We start from the raw sequence: 15,157 nt of genomic DNA, 5'->3' as shown, positions 1-15,157 counted from the left end.
TTTATCATGAATATGTTCAAAACCTACAGTCACCACTAGAAGAGACACAAAATGACCTAAAAAAATATACATAATTGATCACCAAATTTCATGACAGAATGCACAATTTATCTTACCTCACAGAATTAAAAAAACTAATAATAATAATAAAAATAATAACCTCTCTTCTACGTGGGTCAGAATTAAATCCAATACACCGAAGTCACGTGGTCCTGTCTAACATTCCACCCATGTGGACAATATAGAGAATAATATGAAAAATCTAGATGTTATCTGAAATGATTTGAGTCTTATTCAAAATGAACATTTAAATATTCACCTGTTCATCTCCTCCTCCATCTCCTTTAATCTTTCTTCACTTAGAGCAGCCATTTTTAAGACCGGTCAGGTACCTTTTTTGTCTGTTTGTTTCTGAAATCTAAATTGATAATTCTATTTAAAGTATGGCAATCTTGATCATAATTTCAATTGTTTTCCATTGTAATCTAGCAAGTTTCTATTGCAGTCCAATAACGCAAATAGTTGTGTCCCTAAATGCATGACCTGTTTTTTTGATGCAAGTGAAGTATTAAGGGCGAGCATAACTAGTCCAGCCCTTTTTTAATTCATAAGTCCTGTGACAGCCAATCAAATCGCTGATGGCCAATGACCTCTTGTGACAACCAACCAAATCTCTGATAGCGATCATTGCTTTTGAAAAACGATTTTCTACTACTAGGACTACTCGTTGATCGATCTTAAGTGATAAATAAACATAACTAGGTGTTACACTAATGGTGTTAGTGTGAATTAGTTGTTCTAAATCTATGCGTGAACTACAGAGAGTAGATGTTAAAGAGATACCTCTGAAAGTAGATTTTAGGTTTGCTACTACTACATATTTGCCTATAGAGGCTTTAAGATTCCTTTACTTTACGTTACATTGTGTCGCAATTCATCATCAAATTCATTATCTTCAATCAAGACTCTCGGTCCCATTAGAGTAGCCTAGTCTAGTATACTATTAATAATATTTTGGAGTTGATGGTAATGACTTATTATGATTGGTAACTTGATAACAATGTTGTTGAACAAATGTCAAATGAATAAGACTATTAGATCAGAACAATCATATAAGCTCAGTAGAGGATAGTAATATCTAGTAGTCATAAAATAATGAGAGCAGTGCTCAGTCATGAGTGGCAGTGGTTAAATAAAAAAAAAAAACAAGAGTCATTCCACTTAAAAACCGTACAAAACTGTAAAGATCGTTATATTGTACTCTAATGATGCTTAATCAATAAATAATAAAGGTGTTCCGTCAACTCGTTAAATACTCACCAGTCAAAGCTTTGAAATTCCAGTGAAAATCTTTCAAAATACGTTAATGTTGTGTTTTCATCAAATAACCATCAATATACGATCAAAGGGCAACAACTCTAATTATGTTTGTAGTAAAATCTCGGTTTTCCAGTCTCTTAAAGTTTCGAATTATCATGGGAGGTAACTAATACTTTTGACGTTGATAAATGAAGTTATTCCCCATCGATTGTAAAACTGCAAGGAATATCCAACTTCCGTTTCTTATTAGAAAACAAATATGGCCGGCCTGGGGACGTTACTCAGGATAGTAGGGTCTCCTGCTGCTTCAATTTTGAAGAATGCAGCCCTAATCAATGTCAGTCCAATTACCGTTGCTAGGTAGGCCTACTGAAACGCTTTTTTTCACATTTTTCGTGTCCATATTTAATCTATTTGTGCCAGCAACGCAAGTCTGAATCTTTACGTAACTAAATTTTTACTTCAGTTTTTGTCTTTGCCTTTGACATTGACTTTCTGAACTGATTTTTTCCCCCTTTATTTTCGTGGTGTTTATCAAAGATTGCCAGGTCTATAATTTAAAAGGCAATAGTAATCGAGAGTTACTACAAACTTGTACTCTACCATTTTACAATACAACACAATACAAATCTTTTTTCAAAATGGATAGATTCGCTATCTGCTTGACCAATGGTACCCTAGAGAGAAAGTACCTACTTTAGGGAGTTTTGAAATAATATTTCTGAAATATATATTTTCATAGACCCAAATCAACCCCATCTAAAAATGGTGAAACTGTCCTTTTAATAGTTTAGCCCAAGGCTATTTTCACTACAGCTAAGTGCCGTTATTAGGTCTGAGACCTAATTATGGTCATGGATATTGTTGACTCTTGTCTTTTGTCACGTCATGTTCCACAAATTCAAAATGGCTGTAGCACAAGAGTCATTGGTGTTTGTTCCATCTAAACGAAAACGTGAATTTTTCGATCAAGGCACATTTTTGTCAAAAAATATAGTTCAATAGTATGTACAATTTGGGGGAAAGTGTGTAGCCTACCCATATTTCGAATAAGTTCATAACTTAATTTAGACATATTTATCATATAAATATAAGAGATAGCTTACTGTAAATATGGCTTGTATTCATGTTGCCTATCCTTATGAAAAATCTGTTTAATCTGCTTTGTAACATATCAACAGTTGACCATTTTGTTGCTTCAAAATCATTTTGTTAAACATAAAATAATATTTTTGGGTTATTATACTTAAGTGCTAAGTTGACTTTAACCTGACATCTTTCAATGAGGTTAATGCCAAATGAAAAATTATTTTGTTTATTATACTTTAAAATAACATTTTAGTCGCAAAGCTTCCCAGTGGCTGCCAGATGAGGATTATATCAAGGAGTATAAACAGCCTGTCCTGTATTCCAAAGAAGTTCTGGAGGATGATTTTGTGGGTTTTCCTGTCAATTGTAAGTATCCTGCAAATTATGGATTTAAGGCTTTAATGTTTAAAAATATATTTTTGAAATTAGTTACCATCCAGTGAAAGAAAGGTTTTGTGAAGTTATATGTAAGTTCAAATATCATATTCAACTTTAAAAATCCCTTCACAAGATTTTATTTAATGATGATATAATTTCTATATTAATTACTTTCAGTGGGTTCAGTTGTACCTGAGAAAACGGTTCAGAATGTTGTTTTGAACTTCGGACCTCAACATCCAGCTGCTCACGGAGTATTACGTCTTGTCCTCACACTTAATGGAGAGGTTCGTATTTTAGAATTAAGGTTTATAGGCTAGCATAAAAAAACATATTTCCATATTTGTCACGTCAAAAAAATGTAAGCTGTGCATTTATATAACAGATCCTTCTTTTTCACATCTTTATACCCCCAGTCTTCTGCTGAAAAGCTGGTCGTTACAAAAACCCATTTCATTACATGTTAACAGTTTAGTAGTTCCTAAAAAAAACCAGCTGTTGTGTATGGTGTATTATGAAATAGTGAAAGATCTCATCCACTTCAACAGTGGTTGCCAACCTTTTTCAGCTTTCACACCACTGGAGCAATCACCTGGACCTTTAACCCCGCGAAAAATTTGTTTCATCCACATTTCCAGCATGTGATGATTTGAGGTGCTCTCTCAATTCAAAATGAATTTTTCTCCTACACCAGTTGGCCACACTGCTGACACCCTAGTCCCACACCCCCAGGGGGTGAAAACACTCCAAGTTGGGAACAGGGTCACTACAATATTACTTTAAATATTACTTTTACTTTAAAAGGGCGGCTAGCATACGGAGTAAACAAAGTTCTTGTGGCTGCTAATTAATAAATAATGTTGGCTTTTTATACGCCCACATGAATATGTGGTCGTATATTGTCGTCGCCCCGGTCCGTCGGTCAACATTTCTTGTGAGCACTATAGAGACTACAGTTTTTATCTGATTTTGATAAAACTTGGTGTGATGCTTTAGATTGATAAGTTCTAACTCTAAATTTTGATGAACGGTTTTTGAGTTATTGCCCTTGACTTTGTTAAAACGTGTTGAAATTTGTTAAAAATAGTTTGAGCAGGATTGACGCTACAGTTTTCAACCGATTCTGATGAAACTTGGTGTGATCATTGGAATTGATAAGATCTCGGACAAGTTCTAATTTGATGCATTTTCGATGAACGGTTTTTGAGTTATTGCCCTTGACTTTGTAAATACGCGTCAATATTTTTTAAAAATAGTCCGTGAGCAGGATTGAAGCTACAGTTTTCAACCGATTCTGATGAAACTTGGTGTGATCATTGAAATTGATAAGATCTCGGACAAGTTTTAACTTGACGCATTTTCGATGAACGGTTTTTGAGTTATTGCCCTTGACTTTGTTAAAACGTGATGAAATTTGTTTAAAATAGTTTGTGAGCAGGATTGACGCTACAGTTTTCAAACGATTCTGATGAAACTTGATGTGATCATTCGGACAAGTTCTAAATTGATGCATTTTTGATGGTTATTTTTTTAGTTATTGCCCTTGACTTTGTAAACACGTGTCAAAAGTTGTTTTTTGCCCTTGTTTAGAGCTGTGTGATTTAATTGTTTGTTTGTTTTGTGGAATTATTCAGCATAAATAATTTCTTCAATATGAGAAAATTCGTACTTTAGTCAATAAAGACTGTTTTATTATTTCTGACAGCTGCCAGTGGGCGTATGCTACCTTGCAACGCAAGCTATCTTTAATTTTCAGGTTGTAGTAAGAAGTGATCCACATATTGGATTATTACATCGAGCCACAGAGAAACTCATAGAATATAAAACATATACACAGGTATTCTGAACTGTTTATTCTTTTAAGCTTCAATTTCCCTTGAAGAACAGTTCATATACTGCTGTTTTTTAAGTTCTGGCATTAAAATCTCAATGTAAACTATAAATTAAGCATCCAAAAACTGAACGAATGCGTGGAGAAAAACATGTAAATAAAATTGACCTTTTATCCATGTTAGATGATTTTACGGACAAGTATATGGGTTACTTTTTGTGACAATTTTGGAATATCAGAGAAAATAATTGATAATGTGTAAACAAAACTTTTTATCTTAATTTTTTGGTATCTTTGTAAAATAGAAGATTTCTTTTCATTCAGCTTTTAGGTTCTAAGATGTTTCTTATGTAATATTTTCGTATTTCCTTTTCTTTTCAGGCATTACCCTATTTTGACAGATTAGATTATGTGTCTATGATGTGTAATGAACAAGCCTATTCTCTGGCTGTAGAAAAATTATTGAATATTGAAATACCACTTAGAGCTAAATATATTAGAAGTAAGTTGAGTTATTTTTGCCAAAGTCATGTTTCTGAAAGGGATTGTAAAGAGGTTTTCTGATATTTTTGTGTATAGGAGACACTGATATCACCAAGTTTCAGACCGAAGTTTCTGGCTCTTGCAATTCCACTAAAAGGAATGGTTTTATGAAGTCACTATTGCAAAAGCTGCTATTGAAGAACCTTTTCAATATTGATGTCACAAAATAGGTTTTAATAGGAATTACAAGAATCACAGACATGCGATTAAAGATTTGAATGGTGAAAAATTGATGCTATCAGTGTCCCTTTTTCAAATCAATTTTTAAGTAAAACCTGTTCACGCACAATCCCTTTAAATAAAAAGGTTTGAATTTTATTCTCCAAATTGCTTGAGGCCGTCATTTGCCTTTTCCAAATTAGATTGAGACGTCCTTAAACTGATCATTTGATGATTACCCATTATTGATGTGTGTATTTTTTCAGCAATGTTTGGCGAAATAACTAGAATTTTAAATCATATTATGTCTGTTGGTACACATGCTCTAGATGTTGGTGCTCTGACTCCATTTTTCTGGTTGTTTGAGGAGAGAGAAAAGGTCAGTCCTTTACAATTATTGTAACTTATTTCATGAAAATAGTAATTGAATAGCATGTTGAGCTACACCCAAAATTAATTTCTGAGGAATTTGTTTTCCTACCAACATTTAACACTTGACTTGTAATCAAAATCCAGCTCCTGTACTTAGTGAGCCACAAACTTACAACAAATGCAGCAGCAACTGAAGTGAATCATATTTAAAGATGCCTCTGTGTATAATAATTTTTATATGAGCATTAATTGACAAAATATTTGTGTTAAGAAATGATGTGTTTTTGCTTCACTTGCAAAGTCCAATCTATAGAGCATATGATTAAGATTGAAAGAGGTTTAATATTCTGTTTTGTGTATTTAGATGATGGAATTCTATGAGAGAGTATCTGGAGCTCGTATGCATGCAGCTTACGTCAGACCAGGTGGTGTTTATCAGGTAGGAAATTGATTTCTCATGACTGAATGGCAGTTTTCAAGAAATTCTATATCAATAGTTTAAATTTAGTAGCCCCAGAATTGAGGCTGGCCTGGCTGTGGCCCTCTGGTTTTAATTTAGTTCTGGTGCTGTGAGCCCTCCTTGAAAATTCTATGACCCCTTCAGCCTTCACCAAAGGATTCATAGGAATGCCTGTGCATACCAGCCCCTAGTATCAGTTGTTCAAAGAGTTGCCATCCTTTACTTGCCCTAACCACATTTCCTCTTTTAACTCATCTCTCCAAGTCATTTATCATATTGTAATACAATATGTTATTTCAACATCCATGTTTAAATTTAACTAAATAATGTTTGGCACTTGAATAATATTTAATTGTAGGATTTACCATTAGGATTAATGGAAGATATCTATGAATTTATCTCCAAGTTTGGTCAGAGAATTGATGAAACTGATGCCCTATTGACTAATAATGATATCTGGAGAATGAGAACCATTGATGTTGGAATCGTCACAGCAGAGGATGCTATGAATTTAGGTTTCAGGTATTGAATTTAGCAATTGATCATTTCAAAGCCCTGACATAGTAGATGCTCTACCTATCTGACTTTCTTGGCTAATAGATGTGGTATACATATTATCATTAATTTGATTCAGATATGGATCTTTTTACTGTATCTATTTGGGTTCAGCTCATATTTTGCTGTTACCACAGGTTTTAGATAAAAACAAATGCATTATCAGTTTATAGCCAAGTGTTTTATGGGAAATAAAGGTTGGATAAAAATATTCTTTGTTGAATTCAAATTAGTTTTATTTTACCCTATTCATATTTTGGGATTTTAGTGGTGTTATGTTGAGAGGTTCTGGTATAAAATGGGATTTAAGAAAAACTCAACCATATGATGCGTATGATCGTGTAGATTTTGATATACCAATTGGTACCAATGGAGACTGTTATGACAGGTAGGAATAGGGGAATTACATGTTTGAATATCGTACAACCTTTGAATGCCATAAATGTATATTAAAGATCCCACCCAACTTATTCTTTGGGCTTCAATATGTACATAAATCTAATGCTGTAAGTTTATTTATCTAGGTATCTGATTCGAATGGAAGAAATGAGACAGAGTTTAAGAATTATTCATCAATGTTTAAATGATATGCCAGAAGGAGAAATCAAAGTTGATGATCATAAAGTTGTTCCTCCTAAACGAGCTGAAATGAAGGTATTTATCTACTCGTGTAGATTTATATATATTATGATTATTTGTAGTTTTCATTTTGAGATAGCGTCAACTCAAAATCTTTTCAATCAGTTTATGGCATTTACCAGCTACGGTAGAACTGATGAGATATTTTGAAGAGCAGGTTGGAGGAATGCATAAATGAGGTAAATTCGCCTTTTGTTGTTGAAGTCATTGAATTTAACATGGAATACAGAGTTTTGACACATATCTCCCTCTTTAACAAAACTCAAAGCAGCTACCTTATATACCATTACACTTCATCAAATCCTGTATCATTATAATAGAATGACTTGATGTCTGTGGACTTTTATAAAATGAATGTTCTTTCATAATGAAAAGGTAGCAGCAAAATAACCCCGCTTTATGAATGTAGTTCTCAGACTAAAGTTCAAGATTTGAAGTTGAGAGCTTAACTAATATGATCTTTTTCCAGGAATCTATGGAAGCTTTGATTCACCATTTTAAACTCTACTCTGAAGGCTACAATGTTCCTCCTGGTTCTACATATGCAGCTGTTGAAGCTCCAAAGGTAAGAATTTTGTCCCTCTGAGAGAAAATATATGATTGTTTTACATGTGTGAATGGTTCTTGTTCATGAATGTCTATGATGAAGTGATTTGATAATAGAATAAAAAAATGTGGAAAATTAAGACTGCCATCAATCACCATATGAGTTATTGCCCTTATTCTTACAAAACGTGTTCAATTTTTCACTTGTAAACACTCTAGAAGGCACAATTATTGACAGACTTTGATGAAACTTAGTAAAATTGTTAATTATCACCCATGGAAGAACCTTATTGAAAATAATTAATATGAGTTATTGATCTTGTTCTTGAAAACGCTTTAAATCTATAGTTTGTAAACAATAAAAGCCTTGATTCTTGTCAGACTGACAAATTTTGGTCACATTGTTCAGTATCACACCAAAAAATTGGATAAAAGTGTATAACTGAAAGTTGAATATTTCATAGTGGTGATTGTTATCGTACTGCCAAATATTTTTATTCAAAATCAAGCCTGGCAAGCTATCTTATGATTTTTTGTTACATGGGTTTCATGTCCCAGTTGACAACCACTTGAATTGAGTTATGAGTTGTTGGCCTAAAATGAAAGATCCTAAAAACTACCTGTACACTGTATTGCACTCAATGCCAGATGTCTGATATTTCAGGGTGAATTTGGTGTGTATTTAGTATCAGATGGTACCAACAGACCTTACAGATGTAAAATAAAGGCTCCTGGTTTCGCTCATCTGGTAAGTTTCGGATATGTCCTTTAATAGATGGTTGTGTTATAAGAAAGAAAAGAAAGAAATAAACAACCATATTTTACAAGGATAATAACTTAGTAGGATCCAGTCTATCACCTGGTCCCTTACCGAATCCCTTGGCATTCATCTTCCATACCTGTTTGTATGTTGTTTTAATTAAATGATAAGGAAATATGATTTATTCAAGATCAACGTAATTTCTTTGATGTAACGAAGCAAATGACACGAATGCTTGAACTGACAATCTGACATGGGTACAAATCATCACAATAGTCTTTCACCTGGTATTTGTAGTATCATTTGATGCACAGAGTTGAACTATTTTCATTTTTAGCTATTTCATTTTTTCACCAAGTAAATTTTTAAGTTATCTTTTCAATGGATTTTTATATTTTCAAATGTATTGTATTTTCAGGCTGCATTAGACAAGATAGCTAAACAACACTTTTTAGCTGATGTAGTAGCCATTATAGGTAGGTTCTTTCATCTTTCTCCTCATATGCTATGTGGAGCTATTGATTTTATCGCCTGACATTCTTATATTTTTGTGGAGATAAACAATGGTACTTTAATATTTTCTGTTGTGTAGGGGGGAAATAGCATCTCCTTAATATCAATTTCTAGTCAAAAATATCAATAATAGTTATCATTTGGAACTTTCCGCTAATTGAAAATATTTTGTTGTTTGATCTGTCTTAGTCAAAGACCTTATTTTGTATCTGGATCCAATAATATCTGGAGCAAGCTTTCGAACACTTCATTCATTTCTTGGTTGGTCAACTCTTATATCCTTTTAGCGTTTATGGACATTGAAATATATCAGCCATGACAGTAGAAGCTAACTACTAGTACTTAATCACCAAAACCTACTGTAGCTTGATTCTCGTATATCAAAAATATATTAACTGCGTAATTAACTGTTTATTTGCATATTTATTTTAGGTACCTTAGATATTGTGTTTGGAGAAGTTGACCGTTAAATACCCTCAGAATTTTAAATTGAATCAACATCTTGAATTGTTATGTTACTGATATATTTATTCTTGAATGTAAAAGAAGTTGCATTGGCTTGAAAATCCTAATGTTAAAAAACTTGAGAGCCAAAGTTCTTCAAAAGAATTTTCGAGCTGAAATAAGTAGCTTTTTTTTGCTCTTTATATAAAAGGGATCAAACACCTTTAGTTATGACCTTAAGTTCTAATCTTGAACATGACATGTCTTGTTAAAAGATGATTTTAGGAACTTTAGATACAGTAATAAGGGTCTGAATCTAGAAAGTGCTACGTATTTATTTTGGTTTTCACTGTAAATCAATAATCTCACCAGAAATAAGATTTTGTAAATATGATTTAAAACAGAATGGTTGTTACTGAAATAAATGAAGATTAGAAAATCATTTACAGTTTTTTCTTTTCCTCCTATATATTATGGCTCATTTGGAGCAAAAATTTACTTTCTAACCTTTAGTTCATTTCTGAAAGCTCCTTTGATTATAGCCTAATTTCTTCTTGCCAATAATGAAGAATAAAGAGGTGCCGACATGAAAAGAAGATTAAGACCCTGTATGAAACAGATCCCTGGAATATTAAAAGTGTCCCCTGCTCTCTTCCAAGAGTTTCATTAAATGTACACTGCTCCTGGCCCCAGGGGTCAATAGCTCCATGAGGTGAAGAACAACACATAAAATGATGTGGATATATTATACAATATACATTTCCAGAAATTATAAGGTGAGAAGATTACTTAAAATTACTCATTAAAATTTGAGACTCAACTCGCCTCTTTAATAGGTATCTTAAGCTTCTTAATTGTGCCTATTCTGAGGGTTAGACCAATATTATATAGGCCTACTAAGAAACAGTAAAGTTTAGAACATTTAGAACAATGTTCAAGGCATTGCATTCAATATGGTTAGCATTTAATAGCGAGTTGGACTTTTTAAATAGTATTATTATGTAGAATTATTAGATTTTTTTTTTAGTTGTCGAGGATCACAGGATGAGTCTGTCGCGTGGTTACGAGAACAAAAGCTTGCCCCGTAACCAACACCACAACTCATCATCGCGAACACACATATGACGTAAACCCGAAAATAGGAAATTTGAAAAATTTATAAATAGATTCATAGATCAGGCAATATCATATTAGCCAATCCATAATTAGATGTCTATAAGCCAATCGTAGGCCCTTGTCTACTTCCTTTTTCAAATACAATATCTCTGCAATCTTATCCGCCATGTGGGCCTTATTGAAAACCGGTTTCCAATGAAAAGTTTTGTGTTTATGTAACCAGGCGATAAGGGTGTTATCAAATATGTTTGCTATGTAATTTCTATTGACTAAGAAAAACATTCAAGTTTCTATTCATATTTTAATCCATTATTAGCCCCTTAAAAAATAACATTTTTTTAAACTTGCACACATGACCTTATAAAATTCTCGAAGTATTGTGGGGTGAGAATTCTTTGTTGCACCATATCATGAAATTGATTTTGTTATTTTGTAATTTGACCCACGTAACCAAGCTGCAATGTTTATGAAGTTAATAACCCACCAACTGTCACGTAATTGATTTTCCGAAAGAATCTTTATTTTGCATGATGCATAGGCATACATGGAATAAACGAAGAAGCTGCGACCAATTTTCATTAAAGAATGTCAATTGGCATGACAATTGCATCAAACTAAGTGTTCATTATGTAAACGATGTCCTTATCGCATTCAGCTGTAACGTCCCACGACCTAATTCAGTTTAGCATGGCCTACATTGATTATCATGTCACCTTGATCTTGTGCACTATAAATTGAATATTGAATACATAGAACTAAAAGCATGTCAAGCATTAATAGGAGATAATATAGCTTTGACCTTCCTTGTCAAATAACCTTCAGACAATTGATAGGCAGATTACACTTTTGTTATCTTAAGAAACTTTATATTGTACATGTATGCAAAACAGATTTAATGAATAGTATTAAATACTATTTAAATAGCCCCTATAGTATTAAATTGAATATGATATGCAGGTTTACCACCAGCTTGGTTTCCCATGACTGCTTTTACAAAAGGATTAATGTCATACAACACACAACTTTACTTTCATGTATGTGCAATGGTTGTTAAGTATGACGTAAGCTGAGAACGCCTAGAAACCATAAATGATTTATTTATTATCGAACTGCACTAGGAAATTCCATTTGGTCATGATTCTTGTCTTAAGTTATATTTGACAACCATTCTTTCAATCCGTAAATTGAAATACAGGATCTCTTCCGTTTGAATATATGAATTTAAATGAGATTGCATATTTTTCTTCAGTGGGCTATAGACCAGGAAAATTCATCGAAATTGCACCTGGCTGAAAGACAAGACGTCTATTTTTTTGGCATTATTATTTATTATACAATCATTGTATGCCTTTGTAAGATTAGTGGTCACATCATTTTGCGAACATAATAAAATTTACAATTTTGGGTGATGACTAGGCTTATTATTGATCTTTATCACTGAGTCAACGCGCATATGATTATTGAATTGAATAAAAACTGTTGCATATAATAACTTGCAGCAACTCCTAGAGAGTTTATGGATACGCCATCTGTCCTCGTTTGGCAAGGAAATTATACCCTCTGTACCACCAGCAAACATGCTTCTTTACAATAGACAGGACACAAATCTAAATGTTGAAGCTTATCGTCTCTTGTATTTGTAAAAGGACGTTTGATTCTGTAAGCTGAGAAGCGTATTCCCTCTTCCCAATCTATTCAAAAAAAAAAAACCAAAAAAAAAACCAAACAAACCCTGCAATATGTAATCTCAAAGAATTTTTATCTTTGTACTCAATACCTCCTGATTGCATATTTTTCGACTTCACTTAACCCTCTATCTCTTTTCACAGTGGAAAATTTAGGGAAAGTACCTTTCTTTCCCCTTAAATCTTTTCGTTCATTTTCAGATTAAAAAATAATATGATAGCTTTTTTCGAACTTATTACTATACGTATTATATTTATACTATCATGATAATTGTACAAGTATGAATAATTCAAACGCATTGACGTGTTTCCAGATATTAATAGAGAGTGGGCGGATCCAGATGGAGGGAATAATTTTGAATGTCAATGAACACAGTTTCTGAACTTAAATATCCTTATAATCTTATCCTGTTATGAAATTGAATTATTTTGTTAATCTATATCATGTGAAAATTTTTTATATTTCTATAAGCAACCGAGTTGTTATTTTCTAGTCCTGGCCTCTTTTATTTCATCTATCAGGTCTATACGCTATGTGCATATGTATATAATAGGTAAAACCGGTTGACAACTTCCTAATCACACAAGTTTTTTTTCACCAAATATACTGTTGACTTCCAATTATGCATTGAGGAAATCCTAATATTTTGAAGTCAGATTTAAATGAAATTTCAATTCATCCCGTACATAATTATTTCCACCGAGAGTATTATTTTTTATGCATTATTAAAGCAATGAGGAAGTGCAAGAAGATACTATTGATTCAAAAGATATAAAATCATAATATTACCTTGTATGATGGAAATTAAAGGAATTGTTAAAAGGTTTTACGAAATGTTTTATGTGTATCGGGTACACTGATCATCAATTTGTACCACACCAATATTAAGTCACGTGGTTCCTGCAATTCCACAAAAATTAGTGTTTGCAAAATATGACTCTTCGCGATAAGTGAAACAAACCTTTCTACAATTCCTTTAATTCCTCTTTATGGTAACTTGTATGTTCCTGAAAAATTGGGTCTGTTAATTGACCATGTTTAAGTAAATGATACTGTGAGAAATTGAGTGCTTTTAAACGCCCATTACAATGGCGACTGAGCTGGCATGATACTATTGGATTCTAGATGTAACTTAATTTTCCATGTTCGAGTCCGTTGTATTCAGAATTGTTTACCTTGATGCTGCAATGGGAACCTTATTTTTTTTTATATCGTGTCAAATTTACCCCTTAACCATTTAGCAAATGTCTGAATTTTCGCCTCTGTGTTCATATGAAATGACATGTAATCTAGGGAAACATTTCGTGGACACATGGTTCTGATATTTGGGCGTTTTTCGTGTCGTGGTTGTAAAATTCAAACGAATTTGGAATTTTGGCATATCACATTCACCGTCTCTTATTATTAATTATATTGTAACATTAAGCCGATTTGACTAAACCAGTTCAATAATGACTTTCTTTCTAGGAATTACACAATCAATAATTTCCATGAAATGAAAGTCATCACATGTATAAATAATTTCAAAATTTGGAGCATAGCGACGGGAAATTAAATCTTGGCAAGATTTCAAATGTTATTGTATGTTGTGAATATGAAACGATTCTATTCAATTGCAGCACGAGCCTTTAACGTGCAATGTGAGTCATGAATATGACCCATATACAATATTAATGCCTACATTGAAATATATTGCTCATTGCTAAAATTATCCTTTCTTGTTTGAACTTCCTTGTCCTTTACTCTCCAATATCAACGTTATAATATAAAATATATGACGTAGGTTGAATATGAATAAAGAACCAGGACGTCCCTTTTCCTTTATAATGTACTAAGATGCCGTCAAACCCTTTGTATATTGGTATTGTTGTGAAGACATTATAGCTCTTTTGGTTAATTTGTTAATTTGAATGTTGATACGAGATCTTTGTATCTGCGTTAAAAATATTTGAATATAATTGCTAGTGGACGTGCAAGAAATATTCCCAACTACCCTCTCACATGTGATTGGTTTTGGGTCGTTTCTATAGGTGTATGCTAAATATTCTAAGTAGGTCACCACTTGCAGATTAGAAAAATAATCTTGAATATAAATGTCGGTTGTATTGAATTTTACCTGGTTGAAAATCGATAAACGTAAAAACCCAGACTAAAGTATGCAGTATTCATTACATTATGTCACTTGTTGTCATAGCAACTATCGAAACAGTTGATAAAGACATATCCAAGTACACAAGGCTTGAATTTCATAATTCTGTCATTATTCCTGAGCTAAATACTTGAAAATAGAAAATAGTAATCTAAGTTGACGCAACAAAAAGAGACTCCCAAAAATAAAAAAAAGTCATGATCAATGATAGAACATAGGCCAACTTAAGTCTACTGATAACTCAAAGGTGACTGTAGGAATCTCTCCTCTTTTTGGGATATACGCTGTTTAAACGAAACCCAATCACTGCTTGTTTTACAATAAACTAGAGAGAGAAGCACAATCATCATAATAATATGTAATCACTCACTAATTAGTCCTTATCATTACACTATGCCCAAATGGAACAAAACATATACACAGTTCAGTTCAGCATTGAATTGAAACACCTTTAAGGAACGTATAGTAAACCGTTTTAAATGAGAAGTTCTGTCTATGTCCATTTTGCTGATTTAGTATTCGCAAATAATCGGGATAACAGTAATGGATATAAATGTTGTAGCATGGATCAAGTCCAGCCACAACGAAACGGACATT

At 32.8% G+C, this 15,157-nt stretch overlaps 1 protein-coding gene across 1 annotated transcript; it reads left to right on the top strand.

Annotated features, from left to right (window-relative positions):
• The first annotated feature begins 1,500 nt into the window (after positions 1-1,500).
• On the top strand, positions 1,501-10,050 carry LOTGIDRAFT_213061 (hypothetical protein). The gene is made up of 14 exons (XM_009051083.1): positions 1,501-1,680; positions 2,663-2,775; positions 2,965-3,074; positions 4,544-4,624; positions 5,000-5,120; positions 5,587-5,699; positions 6,057-6,131; positions 6,511-6,674; positions 6,976-7,095; positions 7,232-7,361; positions 7,816-7,911; positions 8,557-8,640; positions 9,071-9,128; positions 9,598-10,050. Exons 1-14 carry the CDS (start codon positions 1,580-1,582, stop codon positions 9,633-9,635), a joined length of 1,404 nt encoding a protein of 467 aa, XP_009049331.1. The 5' UTR covers positions 1,501-1,579; the 3' UTR covers positions 9,636-10,050.
• The last annotated feature ends 5,107 nt before the right edge of the window (positions 10,051-15,157 follow it).

Source organism: Lottia gigantea, assembly GCF_000327385.1.
Source record: "Lottia gigantea unplaced genomic scaffold LOTGIsca_16, whole genome shotgun sequence".
NCBI classification, from domain to species: Eukaryota; Metazoa; Mollusca; class Gastropoda; family Lottiidae; genus Lottia; species Lottia gigantea.
The sequence above is the reverse complement of the archived record's forward strand: the minus strand, read 5'-3'. Positions and strand labels throughout refer to the sequence as shown.

Excerpts from the sequence above, each read along its gene's own strand:
- LOTGIDRAFT_213061 (XM_009051083.1), top strand. The coding sequence starts at position 1,580 with ATGGCCGGCCTGGGGACGTTACTCAGGATAGTAGGGTCTCCTGCTGCT. Across the intron at positions 1,681-2,662 it reads AGTCCAATTACCGTTGCTAG|TCGCAAAGCTTCCCAGTGGC; the intron begins GTAGGCCTACTG and ends ATAACATTTTAG. Across the intron at positions 5,700-6,056 it reads TGTTTGAGGAGAGAGAAAAG|ATGATGGAATTCTATGAGAG; the intron begins GTCAGTCCTTTA and ends TTGTGTATTTAG.